The following is a 22425-nucleotide window of genomic DNA, read 5'->3' as shown; positions in this document are numbered from 1 at the left end:
TCAGGGGACGAGGGTCTCCCCACTGGGCGGTCCTCACGAGGGGCGGGGGTCGTGACGGATGGGGTCCCGCGGGAAGCAGGGGCCCCCAAGGGGGATAAGACCCTGCTGATGCGGCCCTCCAGGGCGTTCGTCCCGCCTGGTAGACACACTGGGGTCTGAGCCGTCCGCATGCACAGCCCAGTGGTCAGACTCGGCCCCCGGCTCCGCGCGCACCCCGCCTCGCTGGGCTGGATGGGGTCGTGAGGCCCAAGGGGCCCGGTCCGGGACACCCGGCCGTCCGGCTCGGAAGCTCGGGGCGACCTCACTCGCGAAGCCTCAGCCGCGGGGCCGGGCAGGGGGTGGGGCCCGGAGGGGGCGGGGCTTGTCGGGGGTGGGCCCAGAGGCGGGGTGGGACCTGGAGGGAGGGGCGGGGCCGGGCAGGGGGTGGGGCTGGAGGGAGGGGCGGGCCCAGAGGGGGGCTGGGCGGAGCCTGGCGGGGGCGGGCCTAGAGGCTGGGGCGGGGCCTTCGGGGCGGGGCTGGGGGAGGGCCCAGAGGCGGGAGCGGGGCGGACCCGGGGCGGGGACTGGCGGGCGGGGGCGGGGCCGCAGTCGCCAGGCCGCGGGCGGCGGGGACGCACCGGGTCGGGGGCCCGGGGGCCATGGAGCTGCTGTCGGCGCTGAGCCTGGGGGAGCTTGCGCTCAGCTTCTCGCGGGTGCCCCTGTTCCCCGTCTTCGACCTCAGCTACTTCATCGTCTCCATCCTCTACCTCAAGTATGAGCCCGGTGAGTCGGGGCTGGGGGCTGGCGAGGGGGCAAGGGGCGGGGAGGGGGAGAACCCTGGACGGGGAAGGAGGGGAGTAGGCGGTGGGGGGGGCGGGAGAGACAGACCCAGGGACTGGATCGGGAGAGTAGGAGGCAGGCGCTGGGGTCGTGCGGTTCGCCAAGGCGAGAGGCGCACCGGGCTGGGGGCTGGCATCTTGGGGCTGGGGGGCGCCGACGGGGAAGCCCTGGATGATGGAGGCGGGGATGGTGGCGGGAAAGACCCAAATATTGAATAAGGGGGAGCAGGAGGCAGGTTCTGGGGTCGTAGGGTTCTCCCAGGAAGCCCCCAGGACGGTGGGGAGTGGGGGCGGGGAAGCCGCGGTGTTTGGAGGAGGGGGAACAGGTGTGGGGAGAGCGTGGTCTTTAGAGGAGGGGGACTGCCTCCTTGGGGGGAGGCAGGTGCGTGGACTTGGGCAAGGAGCCAGAGATGGATTGTAGCGTGAGTGCTGCATGTCCCGGGTCAGCGCCGCTGGCCTGGGCCAGAGGCCCTGGTCGCCTGCAGCCTTGACCTCCTTGCGTGCCCTTGGCTGGCCCGGTGTCTATATAAGGGCCGGCGGTGCAGGGGGACCCGCGATCAGGTTCAGCGAAAATGACACCCGTGTCCCCTCCCCTGCTGCAGCCTCCTCTCCTGTCGCCTTTGCCCGGGGCCACGCTGGGTCTCTGAGCCCGGGGTGGGAATTCTTCCAGCCTTGGCCTCAGCTGCTTTCCACTTATGGAGCAGAACTGCCCCCGCCCCAGGACTGGGTGATTTGGGGTCAGCCTCCTCCCTCGGCTCCAGACCCTTCTGGGGGGAGTAGAAGGATGGTAGCGGCCACTTCCTAGATTAAAAGAGAGAATTTTTACAAAATGAGAATGAATGGCCTCCTTCAAGTGTGTTCTATTTTTATGCAAGCTTCCCCATGAGCTAATGTTTCTTGTTCATCTTCCTAGTATTTTAATTATTTTAGTGCACAGCAAGAAACTTAGCTTTAGGAGGAAAAAAATGTATATATATCACTCACCCCAAGCTCTGACTCCCTGGGCAGGTGACAATCGCCCCGTCTCTCTCAGGATGGAAATACCTTTATTCCCTTTTCGATTGATAAAAATAGGTGCAGGTGTTTAGTAAAGTTGACAAGAGCAAAGGAGAAAGAATTATAGTTCACGTGGCGGTGGCCTCCCTCCCTTCCAGGTCTCTCTTCTGGGCCATTGTACCCTCGTAGTTACAGATCTTCTGTAGTGCACAATCTTAGGCAAACAGGATTACCCGCTCCTTGTCAGGCGTCTTTGTTCTATTTTTTGCCCAACTACATGGCAGATCCTGTTTCTTTAAAAGCTATTCTGGAGCCCAGTTACTTTGCAAAGCAAAATAACCTGCTTTAAAAAAAAAAAAAAAAAACACCTATTTTGGCTTCTGCAATTCTTTTAATTAAAGAATGTATTTGATTTATTTGAAAGAGTTACAGAGAGACAGAGACTGAGAGACAGAGATGGGTCATCCATCCGCTGGTTCACTCCCCAGATGGCCACAATGGCCGGAGCTGCGCAGATCCAAAGCCAGGAGCCAGGAGCTTCCTCTGGGTCTCCCGTGTGGGTGCAGGGGCCCAAGCACTTGGGCCATCTTCTACTGCTTTCCCAGGTGCACTAGCAGTGAGCTGAATTGGAAGTGGAGCTGCCAGGACTCGAACCAGCGCCCAAATGGGATGCCAGCGCTGTGGCCTGGGGCTTTAACCCACTGTGCCACAGCACTGGCCCCCAAAATAAGCTTTTGTGCTGTTTTCCCCTCTGGGGAGAAATCCTGGTGATTCAGGCCAATGACTGAAGGCAGAATCCAGCTCAGCCTGGAAAAATCTACAACCCGGGAGGCTGGGACCCCTGCTGGGGAACCGAGGGAGGGCACAGTCTGGGAGAGGGGGGTGGTCTCTGTGGGCTGAGTAAGGGGCCTACAGAAAGGGATGAGCTCAGAACAGGAAGTAACAGAAACGGAAGTGGCTCTCCACACTGGCTGCACCTTAGAGCCTCCCTTCCACCCCCAGAGCCAGAGCCAGTGAATCGGTGTCTGGATGCACAGTTGCCAAGCTCCCCTCCCCCAGGGACTGCCTTTAGAACCTGCCCAGGGCCACCTGCTGCTTTCCTGACCTGGGTAAATAAGGAAAACAGTGGGGAAGCTCGGTGAGGTTGGTGAGGTCTCCTGTGAGCCTCTGGTCCCTTGCCTGGGAGGCAGCTGGCTTGAAGACTCAAACCCAGGTCTGATTGATTCCGAAAAATCAGATTTCCCCAAGAGGGACTTGCTTCTCCTAGAACAAGGAGGTACCAAGTTGAGCTGCCCGTTTGGTGTGCAGGCTAAGCATCAGTACATAATAATTTTGTTTTTTTTTTTTTCCAGAACCTGTATAGATCAGTAGGCAGTAGATCAGCTGCCGAATTGGCACACCCCATACAGAAAGACAGTTTGAGGCTCCTTGTTCAAAAAATTGCTATAGCAGAACAGGAACGTGGAACTAAGTGTGGGGCCCTTCTGGGCTCAGCGCCCCTGTAGAAAGTTGGAGCTGGCTCCCAGGTTAGCTGCGGAGTCTGATTTGGGAATTGGCTGTTTTTAAGATCTATTTATTTGAAAAGTAGCGTGATAGACATCTTCCATCCTCTGGTTCACCCCCGCTATGGCTGGGCCAGCCCAGGCCAAAACCAGAAGCCTGGGACTCCATCCAGGTCTCCCATGTGGGTGGCAGGAACCCAATTATTGGAGACATCATCCACTGCTTTCCCAGGTGAATTAGCGGAGAACTGGATCAGAAGTGGAGGGGCCGGTGCTGGGGCACAGCAGGTAAAGCCGCCGCCCGCAGTGCCGGCATCCCATATGGGCACCGGTTCAAGTCCTGGCTGCTCCACTTCCCATCCGGCTCTCTGCTATGATCTGGGAATGCAGTAGAAGCTGGCCCACGTGCTGGGGCCCCTGCACCTGCGTGGGAGACCCGGATGGAGCTCCTGGCTCCGGATCAGCCCAGCTCTGGCCGTTGCGGCCACTTTGGGAGTGAACCAGCAGGTGGAAGACCTCTCTCTCTCTCTCTCTCTCTCTCTCTCTCTGTAGCTCTGCCCTTCAAATAGATAAATAAATCTTAAAGAAAAAGAAAAAAAAAAAGGAAGTAGAAGAAGAAGCAGAGTAGCCTGGTAATCTGATATGCAATGAAAAATCCCAAGACTTTGACCCGCTGCGCCACAGGGAGTCAGTTCTACCTGCAGCAGCAAGCTGGTCACTTTGCTTCCTTGAATCTCAGTTTGCTCAGCGATGAAATGGGATTGTTGTTTAGAATAAAAACAAAACCCTGGGTTGTTGCGGAGATCTGTGGAGCGCATTGTCAGTGGTAGGATGTGAGATGTGAGAGAGGCGGCCACCTCTGTTGGTAGGCCATGGAGGTCGCTGGCATTGTCTGAAGCCAGACTCCCTCAAGGGCAGAGCTCGGCGTGTGGTCCTCAGGTGAGCAGCCTCTCTGTTACCCTGGGCCCTGATTGGACATGCAGACTCCCAGGCATGCCGAATCAGAGAATCAGAGTCCGTGTGTGGACAAGAGCCCCGGGTGATCCCCAGGTGGGCTGGCGTCCTGGAATGATGAGCGAGAAGGGGCGGGGGCTGCTTCGTAAACCTGGAGCTTCTTAAGCACAGGGAGGCAGGAGCCTGGCTTACCGCTGGACCCCGGGCTCCATGCACAGACAGAGAGGAGGGGGCGGGCTCAGCAGCACACAGATAAAGCCTCGGCCTGTGACGCCCGCATCTCATGTTGGAGCACCGGTTGGAGTTCCGGCTATGCGCCTCCCGTCCAGCTTCCTCCTACTGTGCCTGGGGAAGCAGTGGACGACGCTTCAAGTCCTTGTGCCCCTGCCACCCTTGCAGGAGACGCAGGTGGAATTCCTGGCTCCCGGCCCTGGCTGTTGGGGCCCTTTGGGGAGTGAACCAGCAGATGGCAACTCTCCCTCTTTTTGTCACTCAGCCTTTCAAATAAGTGTTTATTTTTTTTTTAAAGAAATAAGTCTGTGCATATTATGTATAACACATTTTTTCCAATGTGTTTGATCTACGGTTGGTTGAATCTACAGGTGTAGAACCTGAGGATGCAGGGTTTTTTTGGAAAGTTCTATGTCTAAAAAAATTTTTTATGTTTATTTGTGTATTTGAAAGTCAGAGTTATAGAAAGTAGAAAAGAGAGAGAGAGAGGAATTTTCCATCTGCTGGTTCTCTCCCCAAATGGCCACAACTACCAGGACTGGGCCAGGCCGAAGTCAGCTTCATCTAGGTCTCCCACGAGGGTGCAGGGGCCCAAGCACTTGGGCCATCTTCTACTGCTTTCCCAGGCCACAGCAGAGAGCTGGATGGGAAGTGGTGCAGCCGGGACACAAACTGGAGGTCATACAGGATAGGGATGCCAGTGTTGTTCTGCTTTTTTTGTTCCATTTTATTTTTTTATTTTTATTTTTTATTTATTTGACAGGTAGAGTTACAGACAGTGAGAGAGAGAGACAGAGAGAAAGGTCTTCCTTCTATTAGTTCACTCCCCAAATGGCTGCAACGGCCAGAGCTGCGCCGATGCAAAGCCAGGAGCCAGGAATTTCTTCCCGGTCTCCCACGGGGTGCAGCGACCCAAGCACTTGGGCCATCTTCTACTGCTTTCCCAGGCGCATCAGCAGGGAGATGGATCAGAAGTGGAGCATCTGGGGCTCAAAATGGAGCCCATACGGGATGCTGGCACTGCAGCCGGCAGCTTTACCCGCTACGCCACAGCACCGGCCCCTCAACCATATTTTTTAAAGTTTCCAAGTAAGAATCAGTTCTGTGCATCTGAGTTTCCGGACTGGAGCCCCTGTGACGGGGTGTCAGCTGTCGTCTATGATTTCAGGATGTGTGCATCTTCGTTCATTCCTTCCTTCATACAGCGGTGTGACAGACACAGAGGGCGCCCACCTGCCCAAATGCTGACGACAGTCAGACCAAGGCTGAAGCTCAGAGCCAGGAAATTCAACCCGGGTCTCCCACGCGGGTGCAGGGGCCCAAGCACCTGGGCCATCTTCCACTGCTTTCCCAGGCCACAGCGGAGAGCTGGATCGGAAGTGGAGCACCTGGGACAAAGAACTGGTGCCCGTGGGATGCCAGCACTGCAGGTGGAGGCTTAGCGTACCACGCCCCGGTGCAGGCCCCCATCCTGGTGTTTGAACCGCATGGGAAACTGAGGCTGGGCAGGGTTGGCAGTCGTTTGTCCGAGGGCACACGTGAGGAAGTAGCAGAGCTGGAACATCCATGCCACAAACACGGGCGCCTGCCTATCAGGGCACAGCTCCCACCTGCTGCAGTCCTCCCCCCCTTCCCCACCCCCACCCCACCCACCGCCACTCTGGGGCCCTGGAATGGTCCCAGAGGACATGGAGCAAAACCCTGGAAAGAATTTGGCCCCTGGGAGTTATTTTTAGAGGCAGAGGGATCCATTTCTGCAGGACATGAGCACCTGGCCCCCTGCAGGACCCGCCAGCTGCTCCAAGGACTCACTCCCAGCTGAAGGTAGCAGCGTTTGAAATCAGACACCCAGCGCTGGAGACCAGAATGGTGGCGCTTCCTGCGCGAGGACCTGGGTTCCCGTGGAGGCTTGGACAACCTTGGAAGGAAAGAGGAAGGCACAGGGTGGGGGGTGGGGGCTGGTAGCTGCAGGGAGAGACCGGAGCTGGGGGCTTTCATTGTAGCTTCAAGAAGGGATTAGGATCCCCTGCATGGCAGAAAGAGGCAGAGAGATGTGGCTAGCTAATGGAGTGGTGAGCAAAGAGGAGACTGGTGGGGCCGGCGCTGTGGCATTGTGGGTAAAGCCACTGCCTGCAGAGTCACCATACCCACATGGGTGCCAGTTCAAGTCGCGGCTGCTCCACTTCCGATCCAATGCCCTGCTGGACAGGAGCAGATGGCCCAAGTGCTTGGGCCCCTGCCACCCACGTGAATGAGATATGGAGGAAGTGAGACCTGAACACCCACCCCAGTGCAAAAAAAAAAAAAAAAAAATTGTGCATAGTTTGTTTATGATATGTTTTCCATGAAATTTTTGAAGACCCCTTGTCTAACAAAGGCCCATTGATTTGAGGCTCAGAGACAACAGATCTGGGTGCCAGCATGGTCGGTTTCAGTGGGGGCTTTCCTCTGACTTCTTATGATCCCCTAATGTTGGGAGGAAATGGGGTGCGGGCAAGTGAGCCCCACAGGGGTCCTTTTTATAAGGGTCTTAATCCCACTCATAACCTCATCTAATCCTAGGCCCCTGCCGGAAGCCCCGGGGGGGGGGGGGCAGTGCGGTTTCCTTACTTACATCTTGAGTGTGTGTGATGGGGAGCAGTTTCTGTATTACGTCTTGGGAGGACACAGACATTCAGTCCATAGCAATAGGCAGTTGTGCAAGTGGCTTCACACGCAGTACGTGGCCCGGGGGATGCCAGCCACGCAGGTTTGTCCAAGGAGAGGTCACAGGCATCCCTCTCATCTCTGGAAAGAAAGTGACCCCCCCCTTCTCCCTCCACCAGAAGAAGAAAACAACAAACAAACAAATGAACAGATTCTCACCCCTCCTCCTCCTTCTTTCTCTTCTCATTCTTCCCTCCTTCTTTCCTTTTTTTTTTTTTAATTTACTTATTTATTTGATTATTTGAAAGGCAGAGTTACAGAGAGGCAGTGGAGAGACAGAGAGAAAGAGAGAGAGAGCGAGGTCGTCCATCCGCTGGTTCACTCCCCAGCTGGCCACAGTGGCCAGAGCTGCACTGATCCAAAGCCAGGAGCCAGGAGCTTCTTCCTGGTCTCCCATGTGGGTGCAGGGGCCCAAGGACTTGGGCCATCTTCTGTGCTTTCCCAGGAGCATTAGCAGGGAGCTGGATTGGAAGTGGAACAGCCAGGGCTTGAACCAGCAGCCTTATGGGATGCCAGCGTTAACCTTCTACACCACGGTGCCGGCCCCAGGATAGCCCATCTTTTCTCTTTCCCTTCTTTCCTCCTTCCCACCTCCTTCTGTCTGTCAATCTGTCTCTCTAATTTGAGAGGCAGACAAAGAGAGTTCCAATCTTCTGGTTTACTCCCTAAATGTCTGCAATAGCCGGGGCCAGGCTGGGGTCAAAGCCTGGAGCCTGGATCTCCCACTTCTGGGTCTCCCACACCAGTGGCAGGGATCTAGCTACTTGAGGATTTGGAGAGTGAACCAGTGGATGCAAGACCTCTCTGTGTGTGTTTCTCACTCTCTCTGGTGCTCTGCCTCTCAAATAAATAAATAAATATTAAATAAAAGTACTGGGTACCAACTTCCTGCAGCACCGCCGTGCCCTCCCAGTCTCTGTCAAGCTTTCTGCATGGCGCTGAGCTGAGGCGACGCTGTGAATCCATTTGCAGTAAAATGCAAAAGTTCCCGGATCCTGTCAGTGCGTCAAGAACCCTGCCAAGACACGGCCTCCTTCCGTGAGGGGAGGAAAGGCTGGGTTTCAGAAAGAGCCGAGGCTCCGTCCCAGGTTTGCCCTGTGCCACCGCAGCCGCGGACATAGCTTCTGCGCGTCAGCTCTTCCGTCCGAAATCTGCACACCGTACAGCGTGGGGCGGGAGTTCAGATGGGGCACCCGGATCAGGAAGGACGCTGCCACCCCAAGGCTTGGAGGAGGCGTGGGGCAGAGCGTGCCCTTGGCACCCTGGTGACGGTGGCCTTGGCTCCCTGTCCCTGCCCAGGAGCGGTCGAGCTGTCACGGCGCCACCCGGTGGCCTCCTGGCTGTGCGCCATGCTGCACTGTTTCGGGAGCTACATCCTGGCGGACCTGCTCCTCGGTGAGCCCCTCATCGACTACTTCAGCAACAACTCCAGCATCCTGCTGGCCTCTGCTGTCTGGTGAGCTAAGCCCAGAGCAGCAGGGCAAACACTGGTGGGGGGACCCTGGGCACCAGGGAGGCGGGAGGCAGGAGGGACACACCGCCCTCCGTACCCAGCTCGATCCTGAGGCCGGTGCACGCCGGAGCGGGTTCTGGACACAACTTCACCCCCTCAGGCGCCTCCCCCTGGGGTCAGCCCTGGCCCTCCCACCTCAGAGAACGCCCTGCCCTCAGGTACTTGATTTTCTTCTGCCCCCTGGACCTCTTCTACAAGTGCGTCTGCTTCCTGCCGGTGAAACTCATCTTCGTGGCCATGAAGGAGGTGGTGAGAGTGCGCAAGATCGCCGTGGGCATCCACCACGCCCACCACCACTACCACCACGGGTGGTTCGTCATGATCGCCACCGGCTGGGTCAAAGGTAACTGGGGGGTGACACTGACAGTGAAGAGCCACCTTGCTGAGCACCTCCCCTGCCAGGGCTCGGCCACAGCCATGGTTCGGGGCTCAGGGGTGTGAACACTGGGGTGTGTCCCAGGCTCTCCGTGAAGGGGGCCAGTAGTGCCCGCTGTGGCACAGCAGGTGAAGTCACCCCCCAACCCACGTCACCAACGTCCCTCGCAGGTGCGTGTTCGAGTTCCTGCTGCACTGCTCCTCTTCCTCCTCCCCTTCCCCCCTTCCTCCTCTCCTCTCTCCCCCCCCTTTTTAAACATTCATTTATTCACTTGAAAGGCAGATACAGAGAGAGAGAAAGAGTCGCAGAGTAAGAATGTTCCATCCGCTGGTTCACTCCCAAAATGGCTACAGCCACCAGGGCTGGGCTGGGCCAAAGCCAAGAGCCAGGAGCTTCTTCCTAGTCTCCCATGGGCGTTGCAGGGGCCCAAGGACTTGGGCCATCTTCTGCTGCTTTCCCAGGCGTATTAGCAGGGAGCTGGATGGGAAGCAGAGCAGCCAGGACTTGAACCGGTGCTTCTATGGGATGCTGGTGTTGTAGGCATCGGTTTCACCCGCTGCACCATAGTGCCAGCCCTCAGGGCAGGTTTGAGTTGAGGCCTTTATGTGTTGTCTCTCGTGTGACTGCTACGACTCCCCTTTAGCAGGGTCTCCTTCTTGCCGGCCAGGGAAATGAAGCAACCTGCCCGTGGTCATGCGAGGCACGCACAGTCATGCTAGGCACGCCTTTGTATCAGCTGCAGGTTCTCTGCACCCAGCACCCAGGTTCTTAACCATTTTGAAATCTTCCATTTTTCCTCCTCTGTCTGTGCTGAGGCAGACCAAGACTGACTTGAAAACAGAAAACTGGGGCCGGTGTTGTGGTGCAGTTTCTGATCCTGGCATCCCCTATGGGCACCGGTTTGAGTCCCGGCTGCTCCACTTCCAGTCCAGCTCCCTGCTAATGCACCTGGGAAAGCAGCAGAAGATGGCCCAGATGCTTGAGGCTCCTGCCAACCACGTTACAATCATTTGGAGAGTTAATTAGTTAATTATTTTTTCCTAAAAAGTAAAAAAGATGTGTTTGAGTTACGGAGAGAAAAAGAGAGACATGAAGTGAGCGAGATCTCCCATCTAATGGTTCACTCACCAGATGGCAGCAATAGCCAGGGCTAGGCCAGCCCAAAGCCAGGGGCTGAGAACTGCATCCGGGTCTCCCATATGCACAGCAGGGACCCGAGCACTTGGGCCACCCTCTGCTGCCTTCCCAGGCACATTAGCAGGGAGCTGGATCGGAAGTGGAGCTGCTGGGACTCGAACTGGCACACATAGGGGCTACCGGTGCTGCAGGCGGCAGCTTAACCTGCAACTCCAGCCCCCAGATAAATAAATCTTAGAAAACAAAACAGAAAACTGTTACTGTAGCAGACGATATTAACCATTATAAACATGCATGGACCTAAAAACAGAGCACCAAAACACATACCGCAAAAGCAGGTGGAAGTTTAGAGAGAAAGAGCTGATTCGGCTCTGACAGTTGGCGAAGCTGGCGGAGGAAGAGGGGGAAGGCCCAGGCAGGTGCTGAAGTCCCTGTCCCCTCCCCACTGCTTCCTGCTCACCGATAGGGTCGGGGCTAAAGTGATCCTCCGCTGAGCCGTGTTGTCTTCACTTGAGGCTGGACCGTTCTCTGCTGTGGGAGCTGTCATGTGTCGTAAGCCACTTCCCAGAGTGGGCCTGAACCCACTCCCATGCTGACAAACACGTCTCTGGACGTGGCCCCAGATGACAAGCCCCGGTCCACTGGCCCGTCCAGGCACCCCCAGTTGGCACCGTGGTTCCCGGAGTGGGTGTGTCAGCCTCTGAAGCCAGTTGGGGTGGATAGGGAGATTGTTCTGTGTGACAGTTCTTGTCCTCTCGGTACAGAGGGAATTCCCCAGGGGTGGTGGGCACAACACGTCAGGGGGCCGGCACTGTGGCATAGCAGATAAGGCCGCCACCTGCAGTGCCGGCATCCCACATGGGCACTGGTTGGAGTCCCGGCTGCTCCACTTCCAACCCAGCTCTCTGCTGTGGCCTGGGAAAGCAGTGAAAGATGGCCCAAGTGCTTGGGCCCCTGCACCCACGTGGGAGACCCAGAAGAAGCTCCTGGCTCCAGGCTTTGGATTGGCTCAGCTCCAGCTGTTGTGGACAATTGAGGAGTGAAGCGGCAGATGGAAGACCTCTCTCTCCCTCTCTCTGCCTTTCCTTCTCTCTGTGTGTAACTCTGACTTTCAAATAATAAATACATCTTTAAAAAAATAAAAAAAGAAAGACAGACACGTCAGGGTCCTAGATTGGGGGCATCAGGGCAGATGGCCCCAGGTTTAAAATCTACGTATCTTCCTTCCTCCCTTCCAGTTTATTTATTTGAAAGGGAGAGGGAGAGAGATCCTCCATCCACTGGTTCACTCCCCCAAATGCCCACAATGGCAGGGGCTGGACCAGGTTGAAGCCAGGAGCCAGGAACTCCATCCGGGTCTCCCACATGGGTGGCGGGGGCCCAAGCACTGGGGCCATCTTTGGCTGATTTCCCAGGTGCATTAGCAGGGAGCTGGGTTGGAAGTGGAGCAGCCGGGACTTGAACCGGTGTCCATATGGGATGCCACTGTCCCAGGCGGCAGCTTTACCCACTGAGCTACAACGCCAGCCTCAAGTCTCACCTCCAGGCTCTGCCCTCCCCAAGCCTCCGGTGCCCCCCCCCACCTGCATCTGGCAGTCACCCACCCCCAGGCTCAGTGTCCCATTACAGAGGACTCAAGCTGCTGCCTTGGGGGCCCAGAAGGGGCCGTGGCAGGTGGCAGGCTTACTCAGAAGTGCCCTGTCCCCCAGGCTCTGGCGTTGCCCTCCTGTCCAACGTCGAGCAGCTGCTCCGAGGGGTCTGGAAGCCGGAGACCAACGAGATCCTGCACATGTCCTTGTGAGTACCACACCCGGCCACTGCTTGGTACAGGCGGCTGCCCCAGGGTTGGGTAACGCCGATAACTTGGAGATGCATTAGCCCCTAGCTGGACCTTCCGGAGGCTACGGCTGGGGAAGCCCAGAGCAGGAGCCACAGCTCTTGCCTAGGGGAGGAACAGGGTACAGAGAGAGCCGCAAGGAGGAAGTGACATCTGATTTGGGTTTTGAAGAGTGAGTAGGAGTTTTCCAGCTAAAGAAAGCACTTGCAGACAGAGGCTCCTGTGCCAGCTATCAAGACAGGAGGGAGCTTTGACACTGACAGGTGCACAGGGTCAGGACAGAGCGTGTGGGTGGGGTGCCAGGCGCGAGCTGGGGAACGTGGGTGGGGAGTCATGGGCAGGCCAGATGTCAGCAGTCAGGATCCGACGCAGGACCCAGTGGCTGCATTAAGCCTAAACAATTTGTAAAAGACTTCACAGGTTTGAGCTAGTTAAACATTCTTCCCGTCTCCAATAAGTAAAGCCACAGCGGTGGGAATGTAACAGAATTATACCCCGACGCCAGTGAAAATCACCCCCTGCTCCACACTTTGGAAAACTTGATGTTAGGTCATTTCATCCCACGGAACATCTCTTCCCACCCTGATTTCAGCAGTGAGGACGTGGGGGCCCAGAGCGGTTATGTTGCTTGCTACACAGAGGGCACAGACTTCCTCTCTCAGACTCTTTTTTTTTTTTAAGATTTATTTTTACTTATTTGACAGAGTTACAGAAGGAAGTAGACAGAGAGAGAGAGAGAGAGAAATGTGTTCCATCTGTTGGTTCACTCCTCAAATGGCCACAACAGCCAGAGTTGAGCCGATCTGAAGCCAGGAGCCAGGAGCTTCCTCTGGGTCTCCCACCTGGGTGCAGGGGCCCAAGCACTCGGGCCATCTTCCACTGCTTTCCCAGGCACATTAGTAGGGAGCTGGATTGGAAGTGGAGCAGCTGGGACTTGAATGGGCGCCCATATGGGATGCCTGTGCTGCAGGCTGGGGCTTTAACCTGCCGCACCACAGTGCTGGCCCCTCTACACACACTCAGAGCAAGAAAGAGATTTTCCGTCCACTGGTTCACTCCCCAGATGGCCACAATGACCAGGGCTGGGCCAGGTCGGAGCCTGGAGCTCCATCCCCGTCTCCCATGTGGTGGCCAGGGCGCAAGCACTTGAGCCATCTCCCCTTGGTTTCCCAGGTGCCTTGGCAGGGAGCTGGACCGGAAGCAGAGCAGCCCAGACTCAAACCTGCATTCACGGGGGATGCCAGTGTCGCGGGTGGCAGCTTAAGCCGCTGCGCCATGGCGCTGGCCCTCTGTGTTAAGGGTTTGGGGCTGCAAACGGACGCAGGTGAAAACCAGAGTCCAGGAGAGAGCAGGCGTGAGCATGCAGCTGGAGTCGCATGGACGGAGCCTAATTCTCCCAGCAGTGCTGTGTGACAGCACACAGGGTGTCCTGCCATCCATGGAAGTTCCTGTCGGGAGCTAACTGTCTCTGTGTACTTGGCCTTGGCCCCTTCCCCCAGATGTCCATGGAGGCTGCCGGGCCCCGACCATGGATGACACAGATCACCCCAGGCAGGCAGGGATACCGTGAGCAGGGCAGCTTCCAGGAGCGGGGCCGAGGCTAGACCTCTCTTTGGGCCAGGTTAACCCCTCATTGCACAGGGAGACCTCACCCCATCCGCTCTTCATGCGCGGGAGAAGCCGGGGTGGGAGCCGGGGTCTGGGTGAGAGCTGTAGAGACCTTCTGGCGCCTTCTCTCGCAGCCCCACCAAGGCCAGCCTGTACGGGGCCATCCTCTTCACCCTCCAGCAGACGCGCTGGCTGCCCGTGTCCAAGGCCAGCCTCATCTTCATCTTCACCCTGTTCATGGTTTCCTGCAAGGTAAGCCTCTCCCTGTCTTCCCCAGGGCCCGCCCTGCACCTCTGAGGCTGGGAGCCCGGAACCTGGATGCTCTCAGTTTATGGGGGAAGCTTGCCTGGAGGTTCCTTGGAAGAGAGTCTTTATTTTATTTTTTTAGATTTTTTATTTTATTGTATGTATTTGAAAACAGAGTTGAAGAGAGAGAGAGAGAGAGAGAGAGAGAGAGAGAATCTTCCATCTGCTGGTTCTTTCTCTAAACGGCTGGGCCAGGCCAAAGCCAGGAGCCTGCAGCTCCATCCGGGTCTCCCACGTGGGTGCAGGGGCCCCAGCACTGGGGCCATCACTGCTGCTTTCCATGGTGCATTAGCAGGGAGCTGGATCAGAAGTGGAGCAGCCTGGACTCGAACAAGCGCTCGTTTGGGATGCTGGCGTAGCAAGCGCTGGCTTCACTTGCTACACACAACACCGGATCTGTTAAAGAGCGGTGTTCTCCAGGGCTTTTGAGCAAAGACCAGCGCAGTCCTGGTGCCTGGGGCACGGAGGCCTGGGGGACCGGAAGCCAGAAACTCATCCCCAAGGAGCAGGCGGCTGAGCCGGACAGGGGTGGCGCTGGTCTGGCCTTGAGTCAGGGTCACCCCACCTGGGGGGGTCCCCAGATCTGTGTCATCTTCCTTCCCGTGGAAGTGGGAGCTCTGCCACTGCCCCCCCCACCTCCCCTTCCTGGAAGACCCCAGCCCATGCACTTTCCTTGGGAGGGGATTATAGGGCCAGCAACAGAGAATGAGCCAGAGCCTGCCTGTGTCAGGACAGAGGGGTCGGGGAGCTGACCGCCATTTGAGTTACTTTCAAAGACGCCCACGGGCCACACGGCTTAGCAACAAGGGAAGCTGGAGGCTGGAGGGTGGAGATCGGGGTCCCAGAGCGGAGGGGTTCTGCCGAGGGCCTCTCTCTGGTTGCAGATGGCTAACTTCTCTCTGTACCCTCACACGGTGGGAAGGACTGGCTAGCTCTCCAGGGCTGCTTTTATTTTTTATTTATTTTGCTTTAAACATTTTATTTTTTATTGGGACCAGCACAGTGACGTAGTGGGTACAGCCACCGCTTGCAATGCCGGCATTCCATGTGGGCGCCGGTTCGAGTCCCACTTCTGATCCAGTTCCCTGCTGATGCACCTGGGAAAGCAATGGAAGATGGCCCACGTGCTTGGGCCCCTGCCACCTATGTAGGAGACCCGGATGGAGCTCCTGGCTCTGGCCTGGCCCAGTCCTGGCTGTTGCAGCCATTTGGGGAGTGACCCAGCGGATGGAAAAATCTCTGTCACTCTGCCTTTTAAGTAAATGAATAAATGAATAAATAAATCTTGAGAGGGAGGGATCTCAAAAAAAAATTTTATTTCAAAGGCAGAGGGAGAGTTTTTGAGTTTGAGAGAGAGAGAGTGAGAATCTATCCACTGGTGTGTTTGCCCAATGCCTGCAACAGCCAGAGCTGGCCCAGGCCAAAGCCAGGAGCCCCATCCAGGTCTCCCAGGTGGGAGGCAGGGACCCAAGCACTTGGGCCATCACCTGCTGCCTCCCAGGGTGCGCACTAGCAGGGAGCCAGATCAGAAGTGGAGCAGCTGGGACTTGAACCAGCTCTCCAATACGGGAGGCAGGCATCCTTCAGCTGTGGCTTAACCCACGGTGACACAGTGCCCAGCCCCGCCTCCTTATCTGAATTTCGGGTGGTGGGACACAGACATGCAGACCCTAGCAGCCAGCACAGCGAGCTCCTCTGAGCCCAGGTGTTGGGAGGCTCCTGCGAGGTGGGTGACCAGCTGTTCCAGCCCCTAGACAACCAGGATTGTCGCTCCTGCTCCCGGAGGTGCCTGCGGGCAGAGCGTGGGCCTGGGCCACCTCCTGCCATGACCTCACCCTTGGTTCTTCTTTCCCCCCTGCCCCTCCCCTCGGGCTCCTGCTGTTTCCTTGCAGGTGTTCCTGACAGCCACGCACTCCCACAGCTCCCCGTTTGACGTCCTGGAGGCCTACGTGTGCCCTGTGCTGTTCGGGACGGGCTCCGGGGGTGACCACCCCCAGGACAACCATGGCGCCTGGCCCGGCGGGCCCCCCTCTGGGGCCCTGGCCACCAAGTCCAAGGAGGAGCTGAGCGAGGGCTCCAGGAAGAAGAAGACCAAGAAGGCGGATTAGAGGGTGGGTGTGGGGGGCCACGGAGGAGAGGACCCGACCCCAGGACCCTCGGAGCTGGGGAGCAGCCTGGGCTCAGATCCTCCCGTCTGCCCACCGGGGCCATCATCCCACCCTCCAGGGGTGGTGGGGAGGAGTCAGGAGACCTGGGGCTGGAGGATTTTGTTAGGATTGGAGGGTTGCACCCCACCAGGTCCTCTTCCCCGTTCTCGGCTTTTGGGAGGGGCACACAGAACCCCTTGGGAGCCACCCCTGCCCGAAACCCTAACTGTTCCTTCCTCCTTGCCCCTTTGCCTCCAACAAAAGGAATGAGGCTCGTTCCTTTCATGGGTATTTCCTGTGCACCTGCAGCCGGCCAGGTGCTGTGGTTTCCAAGTCGCTCCTTAGCCAGGCCGCTCCGTGGTTAGACTTCCCCCCTCTCCGACCCGCCGATGCCCAGGCTGTGCTGTCTCCCTAGGCCAGCTGCCCCCCTTCCCTGAGCCTCAGCCCTGTGTGTCCCCATCTGCAGAACGGAGACCCCCCGGCCCCTCGTCTCTTTAAGGCTGGACTTGGAAAAAGCCCGCTGAGCTCAGGAACAGCCCTGCAGGCGAGACTGGGAGATCCCGGTTGACTTTTAGGTCGTCTGTGTTTGTGGGCCACAGGCACTTCCACAGTACGTGGCACGAGGAAGGCCTCCACCACGCTTGCCTGGGGCGGGGGGGCTAAGAACTGAGAGGGTGCGCGATTCTGCTCCTTGGCTTCAGGTCACCCCTGAACCAAAGCAATGTAGCCGGCTGGTGTGCAGTGGGGTCGGGGTGGGGGTCCCAGATCCAGCTGAACTCTCACGGTTAGGCCCTGGAAGCGTCAGGCCTCCCTCATGCCAGAGTCTTGCTCATTCATTCATTCAACAAACACACAGATGCCTATGCTGTGTTCAGCCTTGTGCTGCCACTGGGCTGGGCTGGGGGCGGGGGTGGGGGGTGATAGCTTCAGGGTCCTTCTCGGCCTCCCCAAACTCATCCCAGGTCCTGGTGTGGGCGTGGCCAGTCTCTCAAGGGAGACGTAGCCCCACCCACACCAGGTGGGGGAGGGGGAGCCCCAGGTGTTGCCTGGCTATTGGAGAGTGCCTTTTTTTGGGTAACACCTGGAAGTTGGGTGGGCCCCAAGACTGTGAGTTCCCCAGTGTCAGCCCTGCACGTCCACTGGAGCTCGGGTAGAGGGCTCAGCCAATAAAACCGTCACGAATGAACCCTCGTGGCTCGTCCGATTCATCTGTAGGCTTTTTTTAGAATTTTTATTTATTTATTTATTTTTGACAGGCTGAGTGGACAGTGAGAGAGAGAGAGAGACATAGAGAAAGGTCTTCTTTTGCCGTTGGTTCACCCTCCAATGGCCGCTGTGGCCGGCGCACCACGCTGATCCGAAGCCAGGAGCCAGGTGCTTCTCCTGGTCTCCCATGCGGGTGCAGGGCCCAAGCACTTGGGCCATCCTCCACTGCACTCCCGGGCCACAGCAGAGAGCTGGCCTGGAAGAGGGGCAACCGGGACAGAATCCGGCGCCCCGACCGGGACTAGAACCCGGAGTGCCGGCGCTGCTAGGCAGAGGATTAGCCTGTTGAGCCACGGCGCCGGCCCTTTTTTTTTAAAGATTTATTTATTTATTTCGAAGGCAGAGTTACAGACAGGCAGAGAGAGGTCTTCCATCCCCTGGTTCACTCCCCAGATGGCCGCAGCTACATCGATCTGAAGCCAGGAGCTCCATCCAGGTCTCCCTTGGGGGTGCAGGGGCCCAAGGACTTGGGCCATCTCCTACTGCTTTCCCAGGCTATAGCAGAGAGCTGGATCGGAAGTGGAGCAGCAGGGCTCGAACCAGCGTCCATATGGGATGCCGGCGCTTCAAGTGGAGGCTTTACCCACTACGCCACAGCGCCGGCCCCCATTTGTACGCTTTTATTCTGTTAAGATTTTATTTATTTAAAAGACAGAGCATCAGAGAGAGAGACATAAACAGAGTTCTTCCATATGTTGGTTCACCCCCCCTCCCCCGACACCTGCAACAGCCATGCATGAAGCCAGGAGCCCAGAACGCCATCCGGGTCGCCCACGTGGGTGGCAGGGACCCAAGTGCTTGAGTGGCCGCCTGGGGTGTGCATTAGTGGGAAGCCGGGATTGTTAGACACACAGCCAGAACTTGAACCCAGGACTCAGATGTGGGAGGCGGGGGACCGCGGCGGCGTCTACCCACTGTCCCACATGCTCTCCCTATGCATTTGATGTAAGGGACAGAAACCAAGTGAACGGCTACAAGAGGCTCGGGTGGGACAGACGTTTTCTACCGAGCGGCCACAGGTGCTGGGGGAGGCGGGGTGGACTGCGATGGCAGCGGATCCTCAAAAGCTGCAGCACTGGACGCCGAAGTCCTGCCTGGATCTGTAAAGAAACAGAAACCCTAGACGGGGCCCCGGGACTTCCCGGCTGCGCAGGGAACCTCAGTTCCCCCAGGACAGCTCGCGGGAGGGGTCTGCAGGGGCCGGGACCACAGCCAGCCGCGTGCCTGCCAGAGACAGGCTGGGGGAGATCAGTCCGCCCCCCAGCCCAACCATCTGGGCTCTGATTTCCTGGGGGGAAGAGATGGTGCTCAGGCAGCCGCCCAGGCTATTCTGGGGATGATTGACCGGGCAAGCTGGCCCTGGGGCTGCTCTCAAGCCCGGGCTAAAATTAGCAGAAGTCCAGCTCAGAGACCTTGGCCTTGCATTAAGAGAAAGGTCGGTTTTGTTTTTTTTTTTCTCTATTTGTAAACAATGTTGCTACAATACAAAATTTACTTTTTTAAAAAAGGATTTATTATATTTGAAAGGCAGAGTTAGGGGGTGGGGGAGACAGAGAAATTCCATCTGCTGGGTCATTCCCCAGATGGCCACAACAGCCAGGGCCAGGCCAGGCTGCAGCCGGCAGCAGCTCCACCACATAGGGAGAGAGGGAGGGAGGGACCCAGGTATGGAGCCGGCAGCCTCTGCCTCCCAGGGTGCGCACTTGCGGGAAGCTGGGGATGGCAGCGGAGCCAGGGCTTGCACCTCCGCACCCTGATGGGGGGTACGGCTGTCCCCGCAGCGACAGAGAGAATCTTCAGCCACGGGTTCATGACCCAAATGGCCACAATGGTGGCCAGGGCTGGGTCAGACTGAAGCCAGGAGCCCAGAACTCCATGAAGGTCGCCCATGTGGAAGGCAGGCACCCAGGCACTTGGGCTGTCACCTCCCACCTCCCACCTCCCACCTTGGCATTAACAGGAGCGGCTGGGACTCCCATGGGCACTGCACTCTGGGATGCTGCCAGTCCCATCCCAGCTCACCCCTGTGCGACCCCTACCCTTGAGTGTGGAGACCCGGCACCTGCTCCCGGGCACATAACACAAAAACAAGAAGCAGTGTCCTGGCTCCGCTTCCTGCCGGCTCAAGGACCTGGGTCCTGCCGCCCACACGGGGGAGACTTGTCTGGGGTTCCTGGCTCCCGTCTGTGGCCTGGCGTTTGGAGAACGAGGCAGCGGATGGAGGACACAGGAAGGGCACATCTTCGCCTCTCAAATAATAATCATCAGGCCGGCGCCGCGGCTCACTAGGCTAATCCTCCGCCTTGCGGCACCGGCACACCGGGTTCTAGTCCCGGTAGGGGCACCGATCCTGTCCCGGTTGCCCCTCTTCCAGGCCAGCTCTCTGCTGTGGCCAGGGAGTGCAGTGGAGGATGGCCCAAAGTCCTTGGGCCCTGCACCCCATGGGAGACCAGGAGAAGCACCTGGCTCGTGCCATCGGAACAGCGCGGTGCGCCGGCCGCAGCGCGCCTACCGCGGTGGCCATTGGAGGGTGAACCAACGGCAAAAGGAAGACCTTTCTCTCTGTCTCCTTCTCACTGTCCACTCTGTCAAAAAATAAAAATAATAATAATAATAATCAAATAGTAACAAGCAGAGTTCAATCATAAGAAGAGCGTGGTCCCTGGCACAGAGCAGGCTTTAGGTAAATTCAGTTCCCGGGCCCCCAGCCAGCAGCCACCGCAGATGTGGGTGGAGAGAACCCGGCTTCCTGGGACCTGCCTGGAGGCATCTGGGAAGAGGCCCAGCTCAGCCAGTGCAGGAACCCCGAGGGGCTGGTGAGTCCTGGCCTGGCCGCTCACCCCCACCCCCTCACCCCGTGACCCTGGGGCAGACAGACCACTCCCCAAGGGAAGAATGGAGGAGGAGGTCAAGGGCAGGTCGGCTGTGGCCCCCCAGCTGTGTTTGTAAATAAAAGTTTATTGGCACACAGCCACAGCATTTGTTCCCGTAATTGTCTGTAATTGTCCTGGTGCTATTGCAACAGACCTGCCCAGGGCTGGAAACACAGACTTCCACAACCTCGGGGCTGGGTGACTCTCTCTTTATTATTTTTTAATTTGAAAGGCAGAGATGCACAGATTGGGAGAGGGCTCCCATCTCTAGTTCAGTCCTCAAATGTAATGGTCAGGGCTGGGCCAGGCCAAAGCTAGGAGCCTGGAGCTCCATCCAGGTCTCCCTTCTAACCCACGTCTGGCCTGTTGGTTCTCTTAGGAGGTGCAAACCAACACTTGTGTCTCACAGTTCTCTCTGGGGGCTGGAAAGGCCAGGATAGATGTGGGCCGCCCCCCTGCGTGGCGGAGGGCAGAGGAGCCAGGTCTCCTCCTCTTTCTGGAAGACATTAGCCCTTCTCCCTGGGGGAGTCTCTCCCATCATGACGTCATGGCACCCAAACGCCCCGCCTCCAATACCATCATATTAGGGGTTAGGATCCCAACACGGATTTTAAAATTTATGTATTTGCATTTTTCTTGATATTTTTCCCCTATTTGTTGGCTCGCTCTCCCCAAAAGCCCACAATGGCTGCAGCTGGGTCAGGCCAAAGCCCGGGGCCAAGAACTCCAACTGGGTCTCGCACCTGGGTGGCAGGGCCTCCCCCACTTCACCCCCACCAAGGTGTTCACTAGCAGGAAGCTGGCTGGGCCCAGGACTTGAGCCTGAGCTGTCTCACAGGGCATGTGGGCGTCCTAAAGAGTGGCTGGACCAAATGCCCAACCCAAGCCCCAGTTTTTATAACCTAATCTCTCACTTTTTAAGATTTCATTTTTTTTCATTTATTTGAGAGGTAGAGTTATAGACAGTGAGAGGGAGAGACAGAAAGGTCTGCCATCCGCTGGTTCACCCCCCCAAATGGCTGCAGCTGTTGATCTGAAGCCAGGAGCCAGGAGCTCCATCCGGGTCTCCCACGCAGGTGCAGGGGCCCAAGCGCTTGGGCCATCCTCCACTGCCTTCCCAGGCCACAGCAGAGAGCTGGATCAGAAGTGGAGCAGCCAGGTCTCGAACTGGCACCCATATGGGATGCTGGCACGGCAGGCGGTGGCTTTACCTGCTATGCCACAGCACCAGCACCTATTTTGCTTCTTATAAACAATTTTGGAGGGAGAGAGGCCAGCATTGTGGCACAGGGGGTTAAGCCACCACCTGTGATGCCAGCATCCCATACAAGTGCTGGTTGGAGTCCCGGCTGCTCTACTTCTGATCCCGCTCCCTGCTAACGGCCTGGGTAAAGCAGTGGAACATGGTCCAAGTCCTTGAGCCCCTGTCACCCAAGTGGGGGACCCTGATGAAGCTCCTGGCTTTGGCCTGGCCCAGCACTGGCCACTGTGGCCATCTGGGGTGTCTCTCTTTCTCTCTATAACTCTGACTTTCAAATAAACAAATTAAAAAAAAAAAAAAAAAAAGGAAATAGGTGGTACTCAAATCCAGCCCCCTACCCCCACCCTTTTGGAATTTTCAATTGACCTCGCCCCAGACATCACACCCTGGGTGTCCGGATCCCAGGAAGCGATGGCCCAGCAGCTCCCCAAGAGTGCAGCTCTGGCTTGAGTGGGCCCACCCCGCTTTAACAGACCTCCACCCCTTCTAGAATTCTCGCCCGTGCCAGAGAGCGAACCAGCGGATGGAAGTCTGAGCCTCTCCAAACACAACAAAAGCCGCCCATGCTGCAGTCAGTCACATGCACTAAGACGACCATGGGCTCCCAAGGTTAAGGACGCGGGCATCTATTCCTGGGAGGCCGCTGCTCCGCCCATGTGGTACCAACTGCTGCCTTCCCAGGCACATCAGCAGGGCGGTGGGAGGTGCTGCTGGGACTCGAACTGGCGCTCCTACGGGCTGCTGGCGCTGTGGCCAATGCTGGCCCTCACTATGCTTTTTAAAAGTATTTGCATGGGATGGGTGGGTTTGGGGCACACGTTCAGATGGCTCCTGCCATACGCACACCCCAAATCACGTTGCCTGGGTTCCCATGCTGGCTCAGCTCCGGATTCC

At 57.5% G+C, this 22425-nt stretch overlaps 1 protein-coding gene across 1 annotated transcript; it reads left to right on the top strand.

Annotated features, from left to right (window-relative positions):
* The first annotated feature begins 614 nt into the window (after positions 1 to 614).
* Positions 615 to 17401, top strand: TMEM38A (transmembrane protein 38A). Its single transcript, XM_062178672.1, has 6 exons — positions 615 to 762; positions 8507 to 8663; positions 8879 to 9063; positions 11943 to 12030; positions 13813 to 13930; positions 15877 to 17401. The coding sequence occupies exons 1-6, from the start codon at positions 639 to 641 to the stop codon at positions 16090 to 16092; spliced, it is 888 nt and encodes a 295-aa protein (XP_062034656.1). The 5' UTR covers positions 615 to 638; the 3' UTR covers positions 16093 to 17401.
* The last annotated feature ends 5024 nt before the right edge of the window (positions 17402 to 22425 follow it).

The sequence above is a fragment of the Lepus europaeus genome, chromosome 20 (assembly GCF_033115175.1).
Source record: "Lepus europaeus isolate LE1 chromosome 20, mLepTim1.pri, whole genome shotgun sequence".
In the NCBI taxonomy this organism is placed as follows: domain Eukaryota; kingdom Metazoa; phylum Chordata; class Mammalia; order Lagomorpha; family Leporidae; genus Lepus; species Lepus europaeus.
Note: the sequence above shows the minus strand (reverse complement) of the source record. Positions and strands in the feature narration are given on the sequence as shown.